The 18,382-nt window shown below is 42.5% G+C and overlaps 1 protein-coding gene across 1 annotated transcript; it reads left to right on the top strand.

The window, feature by feature from the left end:
- Positions 1–1,337: 1,337 nt before the first annotated feature.
- Positions 1,338–17,416, top strand: rfwd3 (ring finger and WD repeat domain 3). Its single transcript, XM_080841595.1, has 13 exons — positions 1,338–1,422; positions 2,111–2,435; positions 3,866–4,341; positions 4,493–4,557; positions 9,002–9,214; positions 10,532–10,623; positions 10,760–10,874; positions 11,018–11,216; positions 14,940–15,090; positions 15,375–15,551; positions 15,900–16,114; positions 16,574–16,770; positions 17,165–17,416. The coding sequence occupies exons 2-13, from the start codon at positions 2,146–2,148 to the stop codon at positions 17,306–17,308; spliced, it is 2,334 nt and encodes a 777-aa protein (XP_080697721.1). The 5' UTR covers positions 1,338–1,422; positions 2,111–2,145; the 3' UTR covers positions 17,309–17,416.
- The last annotated feature ends 966 nt before the right edge of the window (positions 17,417–18,382 follow it).

The raw sequence follows: 18,382 nt of genomic DNA, 5'->3' as shown, positions 1-18,382 counted from the left end.
TGGGAAAGGCATTGTTCATCACCAAACTGTTCCTGGATGGTTGGGAGAAGTGGCTCTCAGAGGATGTTTTGGTACCATTCTTTATTCATGGCTGTGTTCTTAGGCAAAATTATGAGCGAGCCCACTCCCTTGGCTGAGGAGCAACCCCACACATGAAGGGTCTAAGGATGCTTTACTGTTGGCTTGACACAGGACTGATGGTAGCTCTCACCATGTCTTCTCCGGATAAGCTTATTTGCAGATACCCCAAACAATCGGAAAGGGGATTCATCAGTGAAAATGACTTTACCCCAGTCCTCAGCAGTTCAATCCCTGTACCTTTTGCAGAATATGAGTCTGTCCCTGATGTTTTTCCTGGAGAGAATGGATTCTTTGCTGCCCTTCTTGACACCAGGCCATCCTCCAAAAGTCTTTGCCTCACTGGGCGCGCAGATAAACTCACACCTGCCTGCTGCCATTCCTGAGCAAGCTCTGTGCTGGAGGTGACCCGATCCCGCAGCTGAATCATGTTTAGGAGACGGTCCTGGCGCTTGCTGGACCAAAACATCCTCTGAGAGCCACTTCTCCCAACCATCCAGGAACAGTTTGGTGATGAACAATGCCTTTCCCAGCATGATGGAGCACCTTGCCATAAGGCAAAAGTGATAACTAAGTGGCTCGGGGAACAAAACATTGATATTTTGGGTCCATTGGCCAGGAAACTCCCCAGACCTTAATCCCATTGAGAATTTGTGGTCAATCCTCAAGAGGTGGGTGGACAAACAAAAAAAACTATTTCTGACAAACTCCAAGCATTGATTATGCAAGAATGGGCTGCCATCAGTCAGGATGTGGCCCAGAAGTCAATTGACAGCATGCCAGGGCGGATTGCAGAGGTCTTGAAAAAGAAGGGTCAAAACTGCACATATTGACTTTTTGCATTAACTTCATGTAATTGCCAATAAAAGCAAGTGACACTTATTAAATATTTTTAATTATACTTCAGCCTTCCATAGTAACATCTGACAAAAATTTCTAAAGACACTGAAGCAGCAAACTTTGTGAAAATGCATATTTGTGTCATTCTCAAAACTTTTGGCCACGGCTGTACACTACTACTGTACTACACTACCCTTCAAAAACAAGGGCTTGCCTAATGGACGATTGCACTCCGTGCCTAGAGGTGGCGCAGATGAGTCAATATTACGAGTCTACATCTTACAGAAAGTACAACATTTTCTCAAGAAGAAAGAATACACTGGCGGGGAGATTCGATCCGCTTGTTGTGCTAGCTAGTTGATTGCTTTGGGAGATCATTTCTAAATAGGTGTACACGGCTTTTTTCCCCTCCTTGTGAAGAACTGTTGAGTTTTCGGTAATGAGTGACCATTCCTATTATGTAACGTTAGGATTTACTGGCAGATCCGTCGTTAGTTGGTACAGGTAAGTGCACTGCTTTCTAATATTTTAAGTCCGTAACGTTATCCTAGCTGCTTAAATAGACACAACGACAACCGTCAAACAATTCAACTTTTTGTAACTCCGCTGCTGAATGAGACCAGGCACAGAATAGATTATGTTTTGTGTGTGACTTATTTGCCTGGTTCGGACAGTGTGTTAGAGAGGTTAAAAAAGATAGCGGCTTAACCGACAGTCACAGAGTAACATGTTGTTTAACTTGATCGCAAGTTAGCTAACGTGACTAGCCAGCCACCCCACCGGGGTAAATGCGGTTCTACATAAGCCACACAGCCACAATTGCATTCAAAGATATTCATGTACCATTTCTAGACATGCCTCTCACAGAATGTTCCGTGGTGCTGAGCTTGGCTGTTTTGTTCGAAAACAGTTAAAACTAGCTTACACTTCAGCCTCCTAAAGTTAATGCTGTCCTTGTACATTGATGCCGACATCATACAATCATCATCCACTGACAAGATATTTTCTTGAGACACTAAAACTTAACATTGTTTCTCGGGTAAGAAAGGTATTGGGGAAAAAAGGTTAAGTGACCGCTTTTTACGCAGGTTGACATTGGCCTAATCCTACTCTCCTTGCCTGGAGAATGTAATGTTCATTTGTCACCAGAAATAAATGATTGTCTAACATTTGTCTTTATTGCTTTTCTCAGGTTTCATCTGTTTCTTAATCGTCTTCATATTTAATATGGATGAGGCGATGGATGTCGACATCCATTTGGGAGGACATGTCAACGCATCCGCAAGTTGGTATTCCCAACGGGTACTGGGCACAACCCAGGGGATTCATTCTCCAGTTATCATCGAGGATTCCGGGAGTAGCACGGAGGTGGAAGAGGAAGAAGAAGAATCCAGAGACCGGGCAGCTCCATTGTCTACAGCACCAAGTCAGTTACCAGGTAGCTGGCTTCTTAACCGCAGAGGTGAAGCCGTGTCCCAGAGGCCTACGCTAACGCTTAGGCGGAGACGCATGGCTAGGTGAGTATTGCGGTTAGAATGAGCACTAATTGGCCTTCCTAGCATTATTATGATGTCATTGCATATGTAATGACAATCAAATAAGTATCTCTGTATGCGCTATATTTAGCAAAACTGTCCTTCTGTGGATGGCAATATCTTGTAAATGTACATTCAAATTGTCTTATAGTAGCCAAAAGGGGTAACTATCATCTAGAACACAGAGCATTCGGCTACTTACATCATCAGCAACTCCTACACATTTGGTGCAATCAATCACACCACTAGCCAGTCATCTGGTTAACTTAGGGTGTAATTCCTGCATGGCATTTGGATATTCATGTTTGGTCTTGAATTGACCCTTGTCGTGTGGGCAGCATAAATCCAGCCGACCTGTGCATAGTTCCACACTTTGACCAGTCTTGCCAAAGATCTGTATGCAGATCAGCCCCCTTGACACCACTATATACGAGCATCTCCAGAAGGTTGTTTGGGGAAGTGTGTTGTCTTTAGGGTGGAATGTTTCCTCATGGTGGATAAGGAGAGTGGGAGTTATTGAGTGACTTATCCATTTCCAAACAAATGTTGTGGCATGTTCTCCTACATTTTGCTCTCTGTCGCCCCATCGTATTTACCACTGTAGTGCATTCCTGAGAGAAGGTGAATTCCCTCCCTTCTCACCGTGGCAAGAAAAGGGATGTTGCCCCTTTAAAAGACTGTGACTCCCCCACCACAGTGGTTTGGTCCAGGCTTCCCCAAGACAGTGGTAGGCTCCAGAGGGAACTCATTTGACTAATTAAGCCAAAGGGTGCCTCATTTTCATGAGGAGAGACTTTTTGAGAGAGGCACTGTGAGAGAGAAATATGGAGAGGCGTGAAGGTTTGACTCACCTGCTGATGTGAGGTTAAGTGTAAATCTGTGTCTAGCTTGGGTTAGCTTAGCCTTGGGTTATGCCTTGTGCTTTGTTGGTGTACCTTGTTTTCTCTGCTTTGTTATTGTACCTAGTTTCGTGCATACTTTGGGGCCCGGCTTGGGCCTAGAAGGCGTTGGTATTTGGCCCTAAATAGGCCAAGCAGGTGCCCGGGATGCAGGTTACTGTGGGTACGGTTTGTATTTATGATATGTTTGTTTTGTGGGCACACGTTTTGGGGTGGATATAGAGCCCCCCCCGTAAATAAATATATTTTTGGAAACTCCACCATCCCCTGCACCTTTTTCCCCATCTTCACTAAGTCCAGTTGCTACATCCCTGAATAAAGTGGGGGGTGACCGCCTCGGCCCCTCACAATATTGCTGTCCTATAAAGATCTCATTGACATAACCCTTCCAGTTGGGTGCTTTCCATCATTGGTTAAATGTTGATTGCCCTGCAAGACATCTGAATAAATGCCCTTTGAAAACACCTGTTTAACTTTTCTCCACCTCTCCTTCTCCTCTTTGTCACACCCCAGGCGTCTGCTGTCTAACACTCAGTTAGCGCCCTCCCACAGGGGTCCACTGGATACCCTCCTGCGAGCGCCTGCAGCCAGTGACCCCGAACAGCACCCAGACACCACAGAGGTTGTCAGTGATTCTGAGGAGGAGGAGCAACAGGAGGGGGCAATTGCAGCCACCACAGCAGCACCAGGGCCTCCCCCTGAGCACCACAGGCACCCTCTGCTTCCCCCTGAGCACCACAGGCACCCTCTGCTTCCCCCTACGCACCACAGGCACAGTCGGCTGTCTAACTCTCAGTTAGCGCTCTCCCACAGAAGTCAACTGGATACCCTCCTAAGGCAGGGCATCCTCTGGGACCCTCTGGCCGCCCCTGAGCACCACAGGCCCCCTCCGGTTCCCCCTGGGCCCCAAGCACACCCTGGGCCGCTGCAAAGCTCCAGTCAAGGCTCTGCAACCCAGTCAGCCCCACTGCAGGAAGTGACCCTCTCTGGTAGGTAATTTGTGGTGATAACACAATGAGGACTTAACAGCCACAAGATGTTTTGATCTGTGGTCAGTTTATGTGAAGTTTGTTGTTATTCCAATGCCTGTGTGTTGGTGGTCATTGAGGAGTGTGGGATGTGCTTGTGTCTTGCATGCAGAGCCAGCAGAGCCAGTTGCTGAAGCTCCAACTGACCCACTGGAGGCGCATCAAATGGCAGCAGAGGTAAAACAGTCTTGTCTTTCACATTTGGACTACATGTCCCATTATCACAAAATCTCTTATATCTTCATATTTGTTGTGAACTATGTGGGGGTTATCTGCTGTATGTATGGTTTGCCGTTTGGGGGGGGGGGGGGAGAAAGAGTTTGAGGTGGTATGTGTGTCTGGGGGTCAAGGTGTTATTGTGGGGGCCTGAGAGGAGAAGTCAAGCAGAGGGGTCCAGTTGAAAACCTAATATGTCTGTCTCCAACCATCTGGTGTGGCTGAAGCTAACAGCATGGGGGATTTATTAATATGTCTGATATGTAATGAAATACACCATAATCTAACAGTTGTTACATCGGGGAAAAAGTGTCTCCTTGTCAAATATATTTAAATATTGCTGGAACATAGGGAAGGCAAGACAACTTTATCTATATAGCGCATTTCATGCACATGTGCATCGTACAAAGGCAGTTCTGGAGAAGTACATAATCAAATTTGACAATAAGAACATCCATCCTCGCCTTGCTGTGCAAACAGTGACGGAGACCCCAACACAACTCCATGGTGGCATGTTTGCATTTATTACCCCCTTTATTAGTCCATAGTACCTTATCAGCCCCTCCTCTAGTGGAAAAAAGGTCACCTTTTTATGTTGATTGTTGTGATGCTCTGAACAGAAACAATTTGTTGCAATTTAGCTTTGTGTCCAGTAAATAGTCTCATTTGGTATTTGTTTATTTTTTTCAAGACTGATGTGAAGTTATAGGCTGTGTTGTTCACTAAACATTTTACATGTGTCAACATTTACAAATGGAAGGGAATTTGCCGTCCTTACGTCTGATCATAGTTAAAGTTGTATACATCTACCTAACATATCCACCAACAGAAGCAGATTTCAAATGACTGTAGGTTTTTAGTAAATGGTTTCCCCAGAACTGACAATGCTTTTAAAGCTGTCTCTGTAATAGAATCAGAATCAGCTTTTATTGGCCAAGTTAGTTTGCAAAAACAAGGAATTTGTCTTGGTGCATGGCTCTCAGTTATGGAATCAGATCAATGCCATAAATATTTTGTAATCTGTAATATAGATTTTGTATCTGTAATATAGATTGAGTATCTGTGAAACCTTCTACACTTTCAAAACCTATCTACAGATACGGATTTCAAATACGAAATGTATCTACATGAATTACAAAATCTTTTTGGCACTGTTTTTACAGCCTTTCTAAAAAGCCAATCAGCGCTTTTGGCAGATTTTCTAAAGCGCCAATCAACACATTGTATCCTTTACTGACTAGCCAATCAGCGCTAGCTTGCTGGCAACTGCTGGCCCGCTCATTATTCAATAATTATACCCTAAATCTGCCACCGCTCTGCCTAGGGAGAGATCTGGGGTCTCTCCCGCATGGTTTGAATAAAATTCGGTGTACGAACGCCGTGGGGGAAGTTAAACAAGTATGCCTTATGTCTGGCCCAAAGGGCTGATGAACACCTGTACTATTAAGTTAATCTTAGGCTCTGGCGATTCAGAGATCGCTTGGCTGCAGAACGCATTGTAACTCAGAAATTGGTCTCAACCACATCTAACAAATACACTGTGTGCATAATTATTAGGCAAGTGAGTATTTTGACCATATCATAAATTTTATGCAAATGTTCCAACTCCAAGCTGTATAAACTTGAATGCTTATTGGATTTAAGCATATCAGGTGTTATGTATCTGTGAAATGAGGGAGGGTGTGGCCTAAGGAGATCAACACCCTATATCAAGGTGTGCATAATTATTAGGCAGCTTCTTTTCCTCAGGCAAAATGGGCCAAAAGAGAGATTTAACTGACTCTGAAAAGACAAAAATTGTATAAAGTCTTTCAGAGGGATGCAGCACTCTTGAAATTATTAAGATATTGGAGCGATCACAGAACCGTCAAAGGTTTTGTTGCAAATAGTCGACAGGGTCACAAGAAACGTGTTGAGAAAAAAAGACGCAAATTACCTCCCAAAGAGTTGAGAAGAATCAAACGTGAAGCTACCAGGAACCCATTATCATCGGCCATAGGTTAAGTGCTGTCATATTCCAGACCTGCAACCTACCTGGAGTGCCCAGAAGTACAAGGTGTTCAGTGCTCAGAGACATGGCCAGGGTAAGGGAGGCTTAAACCCGACCACCACTGAATGAGACACATAAGACGTCAAGACTAGGCCAAGAACTATCTGAAGACAGATTTTTCAAAGGTGATATGGACTGATGAGATGAGAGCGTCTCTTGACGCACCAGATGGATGGGCCCGTGGCTGGATCAGTAACGGGCAGAGTTCCACTTCGACTCAGACGCCAGGAAGTCGGAGGTGGGGTACTGGTATTATTAAAGATGAGCTAATTGGACCTTTTTGGGTTGAAATGAGTGAAATGGACTCAAACTCAACTCTCAAACCTACTGCAAGATTTTAGAAGACACTTTCCTCAAGCAGTGGTACAAGAAAAAGTCTGCATAAAAGACCATGATTTTTATGCAGGACAATGCTCCAGCGCGTGCATCGAAGTACTCCACTGCGTGGCTAGCCAGTAAAGGCCTTAGAGATGAAAGAATAATACATGGCCCCCTTCCTCACCTGACCTAAACCCTATTGAGAGCTTGTGGAGCCTGCTTAAACAGGAGATTTACAGTGCAGGAAAACAGTACACCACTCTGAACAGTGTCTGGGAGGCTGTGGTTGCTGCTGCACAAAACGTTGATCGTCAACAGATCAAGAAACTGACAGACTCCATGAATGGAAGGCTTATTACTGTCAAGCTTATTACTGAAAAGAAGGGTGACTTTATTGGTCACTGACTTCTTTTTTTAATGTCAGAAATGTTTATTTGTATGTTTTGAGCTGTTTGTTTATTATTCCTAAATAGACAAGTGAGATAGGAAATTTTTTCGTTTTTCATTTAGTTGCATAATAATTCTGCACACTCATAGTTGCCCAATAATTGTGCAGACATAGATATTCTCCTAAGAAAGCCAAAACCTCACTTTTACCTCCTTAAATATTCAGGTTTGAGGTTATTGACATTTTGGATTGACCGAGAGCACTGTAGTTGTTCAATAATAAAATTAATCCTCAAAAATACAACTTGCCTAATAATTGTGCACACAGTGTATAATCTAATGAAATTGTGGCGAGAACTCCAGCTTGCTGCCTCATATATCTCTTTCACTGAGACGCTAGAAAACTCGCTTCCACAAAAAATACACAATAAAGCGTTTTCAAGGACTTCAGAAAATGGTTACAAATAGGCTACCCCAAAGTGCCATGAAATGAAAATGACATTGCAAGGTGGTTTTGAAATCAGGCTGGTCATTATCCAGTTGTTGAGGATGAATATGCACTTAACGGTATACCCCCACCATCACTTAGCATGTGTCTGGAGAACAAGACAATAGCAGTCTGTCTGCTAAATGTTCTCATCGTGATAATGAGTCATATGAATGCTGTGAATAGGAGATCTGTCAAGAAAATGCTAACGTTAGCTTTCGTTAGCTACCAAAGCAGATCATAATATCTTCCATACAACGACAAGGATCTTTGAAACAGGTGGAACGAAGTGTGGAGTGAAAACCACTGACTTTGATTGTACGTTTTACAATGACTTTATTAACAACTCCAAATATAGGACTTCTTACTTGTGCCATTTCTCGGTCTCTGATCCATGACTGCTGCATACACCGTTTCACTCAACTTTCCCAGTTACCAGCAAGCTAGCGCTGATTTGCTAGTCAGTACAGGATACAATGTGTTGATTGTCGATTTAGAAAATCTGCCAAAAGCGCTGATTGGCTCTTTAGAAAGGAAGTAAAGACGGTGCCAAAAAGATTTTGTAATTCGTAACAGAAATCCGTAATGCGTAACTGAAATCCGTATCTGCAGATTTTGAAAGTGTAGATAGTTTTTGAAAGTGTAGATACATTTTGTATTTGAAATCCGTATCTGTAAATAGATTTTGAAAGTGTAGATGGTTTCACTATACAAAATCTATATTACAGATACAAAATCTATTTTACAGATTACAAAATATTTATGGCATTGATCTGATTCCATACTCAGTGTGCTTACACATATTAGACATATATACATCACAACACAAAACAATACAACAGTGCAAATCAGTGCAACACAATACAATACAACAGTGCAAAACAATACAATACAACAGTACAATACAACAGTGCAATGGAAAAACAATAGTGCAAAATGAAGAGTCCAGGAAGAGCAGGTATAAATAAATACTACATGGCATGGGTTATACAGGAAGGGTGAAATAAATAGATATGGTTACAGGGGTAATTTTACATTGGTTATTTGTAGAAAGGGAAGAAACTGTTCTTGTTTCTGGAGGTCTTGGCGAACAGATATCTGTTCTTCTGTAGAGAATGTTGTGTTAGTTGGAGATGTACTGATATAGATACATGGATCTTCAGTGTGTTCTAGCCCCTGCTTTGCCTCCTGCTGCTCTGCCATGTCCCCCAGCTGAGCCCAAAGATGAGGAGGGGGAGGGGGAGACCTGCCCCATCTGCTTTGAGCCCTGGACCACGTCTGGCGATCACCGCCTTGCTGCCTTGCGCTGTGGCCACCTGTTTGGCTACACCTGCATTGACCGCTGGCTGCGGGGGGAGGGATCCAAGTGCCCACAGGTCAGCAGTGTGACAGGGCCAGGGCTTTGAACCATAATTTTTTCCCAATTTGTTTCGTTCCGAACAGAAACAGTATTTTAACGTTTCCGGTTTTCGTTCCAACCCTAAAATTGACGTTCCTGAACCGGTTAGAACAAAAAAATAAAGTTCCTGCACCGGTTAATAGTGTTCCATGTCAGCTGCGGGACATACAAATAAGTAGGCTGATCATTAGGACTTTAAAATAATCTTATATGTCTCTATCTTGTCATTAAACATTAAAAAAGCACTATAGGCTACATTATGTAAGTGGCAACTGTAATTCTGACATTTTGTAAGTATTATACATGAGTTAAGACAAGGAAAATGTATGCCATGTTGTTAATTGGGCAAACAAAACATAACAGCATTTGGCCAAACCTCGTCAGGGCCCAATCAGTGCATTTTTGTCAACAGAGACAATACAAATATTACAAAACTACAATGGTATCTACATACATCCATCAATGTTGTATTTGGATTTGTTAGTCACGGGGTCAAATGAATAATGCTGCCGCATAGGATTCTCGCAATGTCATCCCATCTGAACAAAAAAGTTAAAATTCCAAATATGAGAACTACTGTATTAGCCTACGTTTTAAATAAAGACTTAACAAACTAGGGTAGGTTATGCTGGGCAATAGCCAGGTAGTCTACTGCCAATGTTAACTGTCCAACTTAGCTATAATTTCATTAACTTGACCCTGCAGATTTTTACAACAATGCATTAGAAATTCGTAGCCTATCTTATAGAATTCCTATTTAAAAACAAACATGTGTGAGATACTTGGTACAACATTTACTTCTTAAGAATGAGTTTGAGAGACTGGTGGCTATAGATTTGATCCGATAAGGCTACTAGCTGGCGGCGCGTGGCAAGGTTCTCTAAGTGAACGACCGGAAGAGAACATCACCAATCATATTGCATTTAGGAATCTTGTGAAAGAGCGAAAAAATAACGTTATTAACCGGTTACCATTATTTTAGGGAAACGATTCTGATCCGGAACATAATTTTTTTTAAAGTTTCTGGTTTCGTTTCTGTTCCTAGCAAAACATCAAAAGTTTCTGGTTTTCGTTTTCGTTCCGTGAACCGGTTCAAAGCCTTGGACAGGGCTGACACTCACATCCCAGCCCCACGTCTATTGTACACATGCACACAAATACATGCACGCACGCATGCATGCATGCATACATACAAACATACATACATGCATTCATTCACAGATTCCTTCAATCACACAGGTCAGAAGCTACCTTGCAACCAAGGTCTGATATTTGTGAACCCATGTCTCCGCAGTGCAACAAAAAATCCAAGCGAACCGATATAGTGCTGCTTTATGCCCGGAAAATCAGAGCTGTAGACAACACGGAACAGGAAACACTAAAGAGGTAAAAAAAAACCTTCTCTACTCTTTTCTCTCAGAATTTTAACTATCATGTCCAGGAGACTGTTTCTTGGCATTTGTTCATTGTGTGTGTCTGTCTGTCTGTCTGTCTGTCTGTCTGTCTGTGTCTGTCTACTTAGATCTCTGGAACAGGAGCACGCCCTGCGCAGGAAGGCTGAGCTGGAGTGTGCCCAGTGTCGGTTGAATCTGCAGGTGTCAAATGAGGAGTGCAGTAAACTGCGTAAAGAAGTGCAGGCATGCTTAGTTCATCACTTATGTTCCCTCACTCTATCCCTGTTATATAATACCAATAGATTCACTAAGTCAGGTTATGACTTAGGCTTGAAGAACTGACTAAATAATGACTTTTGGATTCTCTCCCTCCTCTACTCCTCCAGAATCTGAGGAGAATGAAAGCTCAGTTTGGCCTAAGCTCCAGTCAGTCTCAGAGCTCGTCTCGGGTCTCCAATGGCTCCTACACCTATTCCACGGGGGTGATGGTGTCCCAGGCGGGCGGCTGCAGGGTGATGGCGTTCTGCGAGCCCCTGGGCTGCGTGCTGGCCTCCCAGCCCTCTGCCCACTCCTCACTGGTTCCCGGTGAGACTCCCTACGCCCTCTGTATACTCTTGTGTTGTACAGTTGTATGCAAAAGTTTAGGCACCCCTGATAATCTTTATTACTTTCATTTATGAATTGTTGGGCGTTTGGATCAGGAACTTCTTTGTCACATATATAATACTACATGGACACAGTGATATTTTAGAAGTGAAATAAGGTTAATTAGATAAACAGAGAATATTCCAAATGTATAATAACAGAATTAGACAGGTGCATAAATTTGGGCACCCCAACAGAAAAATCACAATAATATTTACGAGAGCCTCCTTTTGCCAAAATAACAGCCTCTAGACGCTTCTTATAGCCTCTGATGAGTGTCCGGATTCTGGATGAAGGTATTTTGGACCATTCTTTCTTACAATACAGCTCCAGCTCTGTAAGGTTTGATGGGTGCCTAGCATTCTAGAACATTGTAGTTGTCCCTCTGCATAAATGGCTTAGTGGATTTGGAGCAATATTTCATGTTATTGTCCTGCTGGAACACCCAACTCCGCCGTAACTTCAGCTTTGTTACAGATTCTTGAACATTAATGTCAAGAATTTGCTAGTACTGAGTTGAATCCATGCGACCATCAACTTTAAATAGATTTCCAGTTCCTGTTCTAGCCACACAGTCCCACAGCATGATGGACCCCCCACCTAATTTTACTGTGGGCAGCAAGTGTTTTTCTAGGAATGCTGTATTAATTTGCCTCCATGCGTAACGCCTCTTGTTGTGACCAAATATCTCTATCTTTGTTCCAAAATGAGCCTGGCTTGTTCAAATGTAGTTTGGCAAACCTCAAGCGAGCTTGTTTGTGGCGTGTGTGCGGAAAAGGCTTCTTCTGCATCACTCTCCCATACAGCTGTTTTCTGTGCAATGTGCGCTGAATGGTTGAGCAATGCACAGTGACACCATCTGCAGCAAGATGACCTTGCAGATCTTTGGAGGTGATCTGAGGGTTATTCTTGACCATTCTGACCATTATTCGCCTTTGCCTCTTTGTTATTTTTCTTGGCCTGCCACTTCTAGCCTTAGCAAGAACTGTGCCTGTTGCCTTCCACTTCATAATAAAATTCATCACAGTGGAAACTGATAGCTGAAACCTCCAGGATAACTTTTTGTAGCCTTCCCCTAAACAAAACTGCTGAACAATCTTTGTTTTCAGATCATTTGATAGCTGTTTTGATGCCCCAATGTTGCCACTGTTCAGAGGAGAATCAAAGAGAAGCACAACTTGCAATTGGCTACCTTAAATACCTTTTTTAATGGTTGGATGCACCTTTCTATGGAATTGAAGGCTTGACGAGCTAACCAGACTAATTCTGTGTTGCATTTTATCAGCATAGAGTAGGTACAGGTATTCAAATCAACACAATTATCAGGGTGCCCAAACTTTTGCTCAGCCTATTTTTCACATTTGATTTAATTTCACACCAATAAATACTGCTACTCTAAATATCTTTGTCTGAAAAACACCCTAGCACTCAGTGATAACTACAAAATAAATATTTGACCACTGTGATTTTTTTTGGTGAAGACAGAGTAAATTATCATGCAGCATTAGAGGGGTGCCTAAACTTTTGCATACGACTGTATCTCTACAGCTCTCCTTGAGATCAGCATGTCCCTGGAAATCACTTATAGACTTATGATGATGATAATTTTAACTTAATAATGAAAGAGTGTGCTGTTCTTGGCGAATTTCTTGATGAAAACGCCTAAGTCGGTTCTTTGTTTCAAGTTAGCTTGTTCAGAGTAAGAGATTTGTGGAAGCGGCTTAGTGAAATAATACGTATAAATATAGCTGCAAGCAGCGATGGCGGTTTCCTCCTCCAAACATTGCGAACCAGGGAAAAATTTATTTTTATGACAATTTGTCACTGTATAGAAAAATTCTTACTGCTGACTTACCAATGGGATATTACATTTCAAATGCAATACAGTGAAGATCCACAAAGGTCTTGGCTTCAAAGTAAGAGTGAGTGGGGGTTTGGTCATCAGACAATGTCCTTAAATGAGGTGTGTGCGTCTTGGCCACATCGCACGTGTGTCAAGAGAGAGACTGAGTGTGTGAGAGACGAGCAGAGAGGCAGACCTTCTATTGAAAATCACCCTAGAAACTAGCCAAGCATGCATGTTCACCAAAAATCTACTTTTTATCTTACAGTCAACTTTTTTTCAGATTTGTGTACTAAACATTCTCAAGTGTCTTCACATGAACTTGTGATTGAATCAGAGTATCACTTTTTGACCTGTGGATGTGTAAAGCATTCTTTTAGTGTTAACAATGTATCCAATTTGCTTTATATCAATCATTTTTCAAGATATGAAGTTGCCTTTTCACATGGGAACATGTTGTAGTGTCTTCCAGTGATATATCAAGTTTGGTGTTGATTTCTCAAAGATATGCTAAGATATGACTTCACTTCCTGTGGCGTAACTTTTGTGAGGCTAGGTCTGAAGATCATCTCTGGTGATTTTGAAGAAGATTTGCCAAAAATTGTAGGAGGAGTAGGCTTTCAAAGGTTTTTGATAAAACCGGAAATAGCGGGAAATCTATATAACCGGAAATTGACGCCATGGGGTGGGTTTAATTCGTCTTGATCCAGGGAATCCAATGGTACCTCATTTTTGAAAATCGGTCATACGGTTCAAAAGTTGCGTGTGTTACAAAAGTCCAACTTTGACCTGTTGGTGGCGCTAGAGTGGTGTAATGAGAGCCATGAAACTTTTTTTCACAAAAAGTTACCATACGGTTCTGGGGCTGCCATTGACTCCCATGGCACCAACATAATAATAATACCTACGATAACAATAGGTTACCGGAGGAAACCTAATAAGCCAGGATTAGTTAGGCATTGGAAGTGCAGTAGATATTAAGTAACATTATGCCACAATTTTACCTTATAATATTAAATCTTCAAAATAATTTTGGTGGTACACTGACTTGTAATACAATGAATGGGTTTTGGTCTACTACCACAGCACACCTGGTGTGCCTGATATTGCACTAGGTAACTTTGGGGTACTTTAATGTAATGCTTTATGGCACCACCTTATACAAAAACAACTCTACCCATGCGCGTCTGTAAGAGGAAGTTATTGCAGTATTCTCTGTATGGATATGGCAGAGGCGACGAAGAAGCTGAGGAAAACGTTGGAGGATAGGAAGAGAAAAAGAGAGACTAGCCAAGCAAGAGTCTCGGACTGGATTTTACTTGTTGGCTTACGTTTAGATTCGACCCATTTTCAGTACACTAGCATCACGTGATTAATTAGTTATTGATGTTAATGTACTAAATTAGGCAAGACCGAGAGTGATTTTCATTCATAAATAATTTTCTTCTTTGCTGTATGTGCTGAGACCAGCCCTGAGTACTTGAGTTTTTCTGGAAATGATTCCTCGATTTAAAAAATGATGTACTCGTACAACCCCTATTGCTCAGTATGAAAAGGATATTAATGATGGTTGTCAAAGAACCTTTCTGGGCCACATTTATATTTCCTACAACAGCTCGTAGATCTTCTACAAGTGTAGAAACTCCATGTGGACATTGGACACCAAAAGCTGAGCAGTTCAGCTTAAACTCCATTCAGCCAGAATAGGACCGCCTATGCTCGTCTGAATACTTAGTTTGCATCTGTTGAACTAGATGGTATCTTCCCTCTAGCATGACCTGACTACATGCTTTACGTGCTCATTGTGTCTCTTGCTGCAGGCTTTGGGGTGAAGAAGATCAGCACAGCCACCATGAAGGCCTGCCAGTACATCCCTATCCACAGCAAGCCCATCCGCGGCCTGGCCTTCAGCCGCCAGCAGGACAGTCTGCTGCTCTCCGGCTCTCTGGACAACACCATCAAGCTCACCAGGTCAGACCCACAGACCCCACCATGCCCCTTTAACGCGTGACTAGGTGGTTTTGGTGCATAGGCGCCAGTGCAGGCTTGTTATGGTAATGTGCAAATGGGCCTGCAGAGCTAAGCAGGTTTGCAAATTTGTAGTTTATGTGACTTGGCACTTTCTAATTTTGATCCTAGAATAAGAGAATCGGTGTAACTAGTTGGTACAAGACACAATGCTAAGGCCCAATGGGGTGCAAAGGAGGACTTCAAATTATTGATGGTATTGGAATTCTGTTTTCATTTTACTGTAGCTTGTTGACAAACACGGTGGTCCAGACCTACAACACTGGCGTGCCGGTGTGGAGCTGCTGCTGGTGCCATGACAACAACAACTTTGTCTACGCAGGCCTCACTAATGGCTCTGTGCGGGTGTACGACATGCGGGACACCAGCACACACGTGCATGAGCTGCTCCCACTTGGTACCAGGTCAGAATCACATCATCTTTCAACCCCCACATGTGCACTTAAGCAATGTCACACAATTGCAAATTAAACTATGATTTGTAAATAAAACATTTAAGTGAAATCAATAATAACTGAAATAAACAGTCAGTACATCACAACCAGCAAGATTAGTATAATGGTGCTTTTCCAGATTCTGCTGAATCATCATTTTCTATAATAAATTATTTCATACCAACCTTATCAATTGACCATGAATCATAAGTTGTGTTTATTGCCATATATATATCGATACTTTTAGCTCCAAAGAATGATTTACTTTATTCCACCCCTGGGATACTCAGACCATGTTCTCCCCTGACCTCTCCTCAGGTGCCCGGTGGCGTCTCTGAAGTACCTACCTCGCGCAGCTTCCAGTGCGTTCCCAATGGGCGGCCTGTTGGCGGGTTCCCTAGCCGGCGGATGCTTCTGGGAGTTGCAGGAAGGCACCACCCACCAGCCCCATGCGCTGCCTCTGGAAGCTGGAAGCTGCACAGACATCCAGCTGGAGCCCCTGAGTCGCCACTGCCTGGTCACATACAGGCCGGGTGAGTGGATGGCCAGATTGGTCTCTCTTCCACCTGCACCTACTTACTCACTTCACTTCTGACTAATGTAGAGCAGAATGCTCTCTCATTAGATGTGAGTTTGCAGTGTCGGACTGTGTTAGTAAACTGGACAGCATTTTGTTATAATTATGCTTTTAATTTAGACCCGGTAGTGTCCATTTTCTACTTTTCAGATATGACATCAGATAGGACATTTTTACCTGACTTTGTTGTGTAGTTTATTCAGACCAGACTGAAGTGCTGGGCTTTCAGTAGAATCTTGTTTGTTGACGTCTTCAGCTTTCCCACACTGTTAAGTCAGACCAAGACAGACACAGAAAAAATGGTTGAAGAGGACCAGTGTTAAACATTACAATAGAGCATGCATTCTATTCTTATAAATGGTAATGGTATATCAAAATGTCTTGTTGCTGAGCGCTGTCTATTTCTCTGCTGTAGGGCGCTCTAACCCAGCTCTGCGCTGTGTCCTAATGGAGATGAACCGCACGGCTGAGACGTGCTCCTGTTCGCCAGTGCAGACCTTCACTGCTGGAGGCTCCTCCAAGATGCTCACAAAGAACTCCATCTTCAAGAACCCAGCCAAAGACGACTCAATGCTGGTGTGCGCAGGGGATGAAGCCTCTCAAACGACCATGGTTGGACACTTATTTTTGTATTATAATTTTTTTTTAAGCCATAACATAGGTCTACACCTTCTCATTGCTCTGCAGTGTTTTTGTAGGGTTATATGGAGCTTGGACACTAACAATTCATGTATTCTCTCAGGCTCTCGCACTCCATGTTAAGCAATGCTCCTGTTGTGACTTGTAATTAAAACCTCAGACTACACTGGACAAAAATACCACTTCATTTTGAAACACAGTTTTTGGGAGGAGAAATCAAGAAGTACATTTCAGTGTGTCTTTAGATCAGATATGGCCTTCTACTCAACATGGTTTTAAACACATGATAAGGAGTACCTACCCATGTGTGATGCTGATATCATGCCTGTAGCAGACGGACTCAGTCCTTTTTTTCTTCCCTCTGCAGGTGTGGGATGCTGGCAGTGGGGCTCTGCTGCAGAAACTCCCCTCTGACCTCCCAGTCCTGGACATCTGCCCGTTCCAGGTGAACCAGGGTCACTACCTCGCTTCACTGACAGAGAAGATGGTGAAGATCTACAAGTGGGAATGACATGTGGCAGCAGCAGAAGAAAGCTTCAGAAAGCTCAGGTGTTGTAGATAAAGGGATCATGCATTATTTTATATGCACAACTGTGCCACATTTTCTAGAGGTTTTATATTGTTGATTCATACCAAATAAAAATGTATTTGTATATACTGTATGTAAATGTTTTTTGTTTTCGAAAATAAATGTTTTATAATATTATGGCTCTTTTGAATGAGAACTTGCAGACAAACCCAAACCAGAAACAGTTAAAAACCTTAAAATATCAGTCAGCAAAGACTGGGCATTCAAAGCTAGTCTTTTCGAAGTCAGCCCTAAAGCTGAGGTGGCAGCCACATAAACTAGCAGGAAGCATGGAGGTGGGAGTGTCTAAAAAGCTCAACCCATTTAGATGTCTATATTCTGCCTTTTTTCCCCTCTCTAAGATGCCTTTAAATCGTCGTGTTCTGGCAGATGTACTACACCAATATCTTCTCCCCTTTCACAACTGTAACACCAACCCCGTCTTGAATCTCTGTTACATGCAACCCACTTATTAGTTTGTAGAGTGACGTATCATTGGTTGTATAACAAGTTATGGATATGAGCAGTGACATTTTATATGCAGAGGTGATACGGAGATGAGCAATGACATTTTATATGCAGAGAGATAAATGACCAGCACTGCTGTGCTGGGTGATCACTGATAACAGGCCTGTACTTGCTGGTGCAAGAAGCGAGATTTTATCTTTGAAAACCTAAATGTTAACAAAAATGGTGTCCTGGGGAAGAAAACAGAAGTGTAACCTACACTACGCTGTATGTTTATCCTTTCTTCCCTTAGAATAGACCGTTTGTCTGAACTAAGTTTAGAGAATCTATAACCTGATTATGCACTCCAGTAAAGAGACCTCACACGTATAAGTCTGATCTTATGGTTCATGCATTCCTACTATATTAGAAAGCTGCCAATTAAACAGCTGATCTGTTGATGACGTATTTATTTGTTTCCGAGATACTATCAGACATTTATATACAAATATAGCCTTTCTGAAGCTGAACAAAAAAACTCACTTAAGGCCTCTATGTTTATATTCTGTG

Source organism: Sprattus sprattus (genome assembly GCF_963457725.1).
Source record: "Sprattus sprattus genome assembly, chromosome: 7".
Taxonomy (NCBI): domain Eukaryota; kingdom Metazoa; phylum Chordata; class Actinopteri; order Clupeiformes; family Clupeidae; genus Sprattus; species Sprattus sprattus.
The sequence above is the reverse complement of the archived record's forward strand: the minus strand, read 5'-3'. Positions and strand labels throughout refer to the sequence as shown.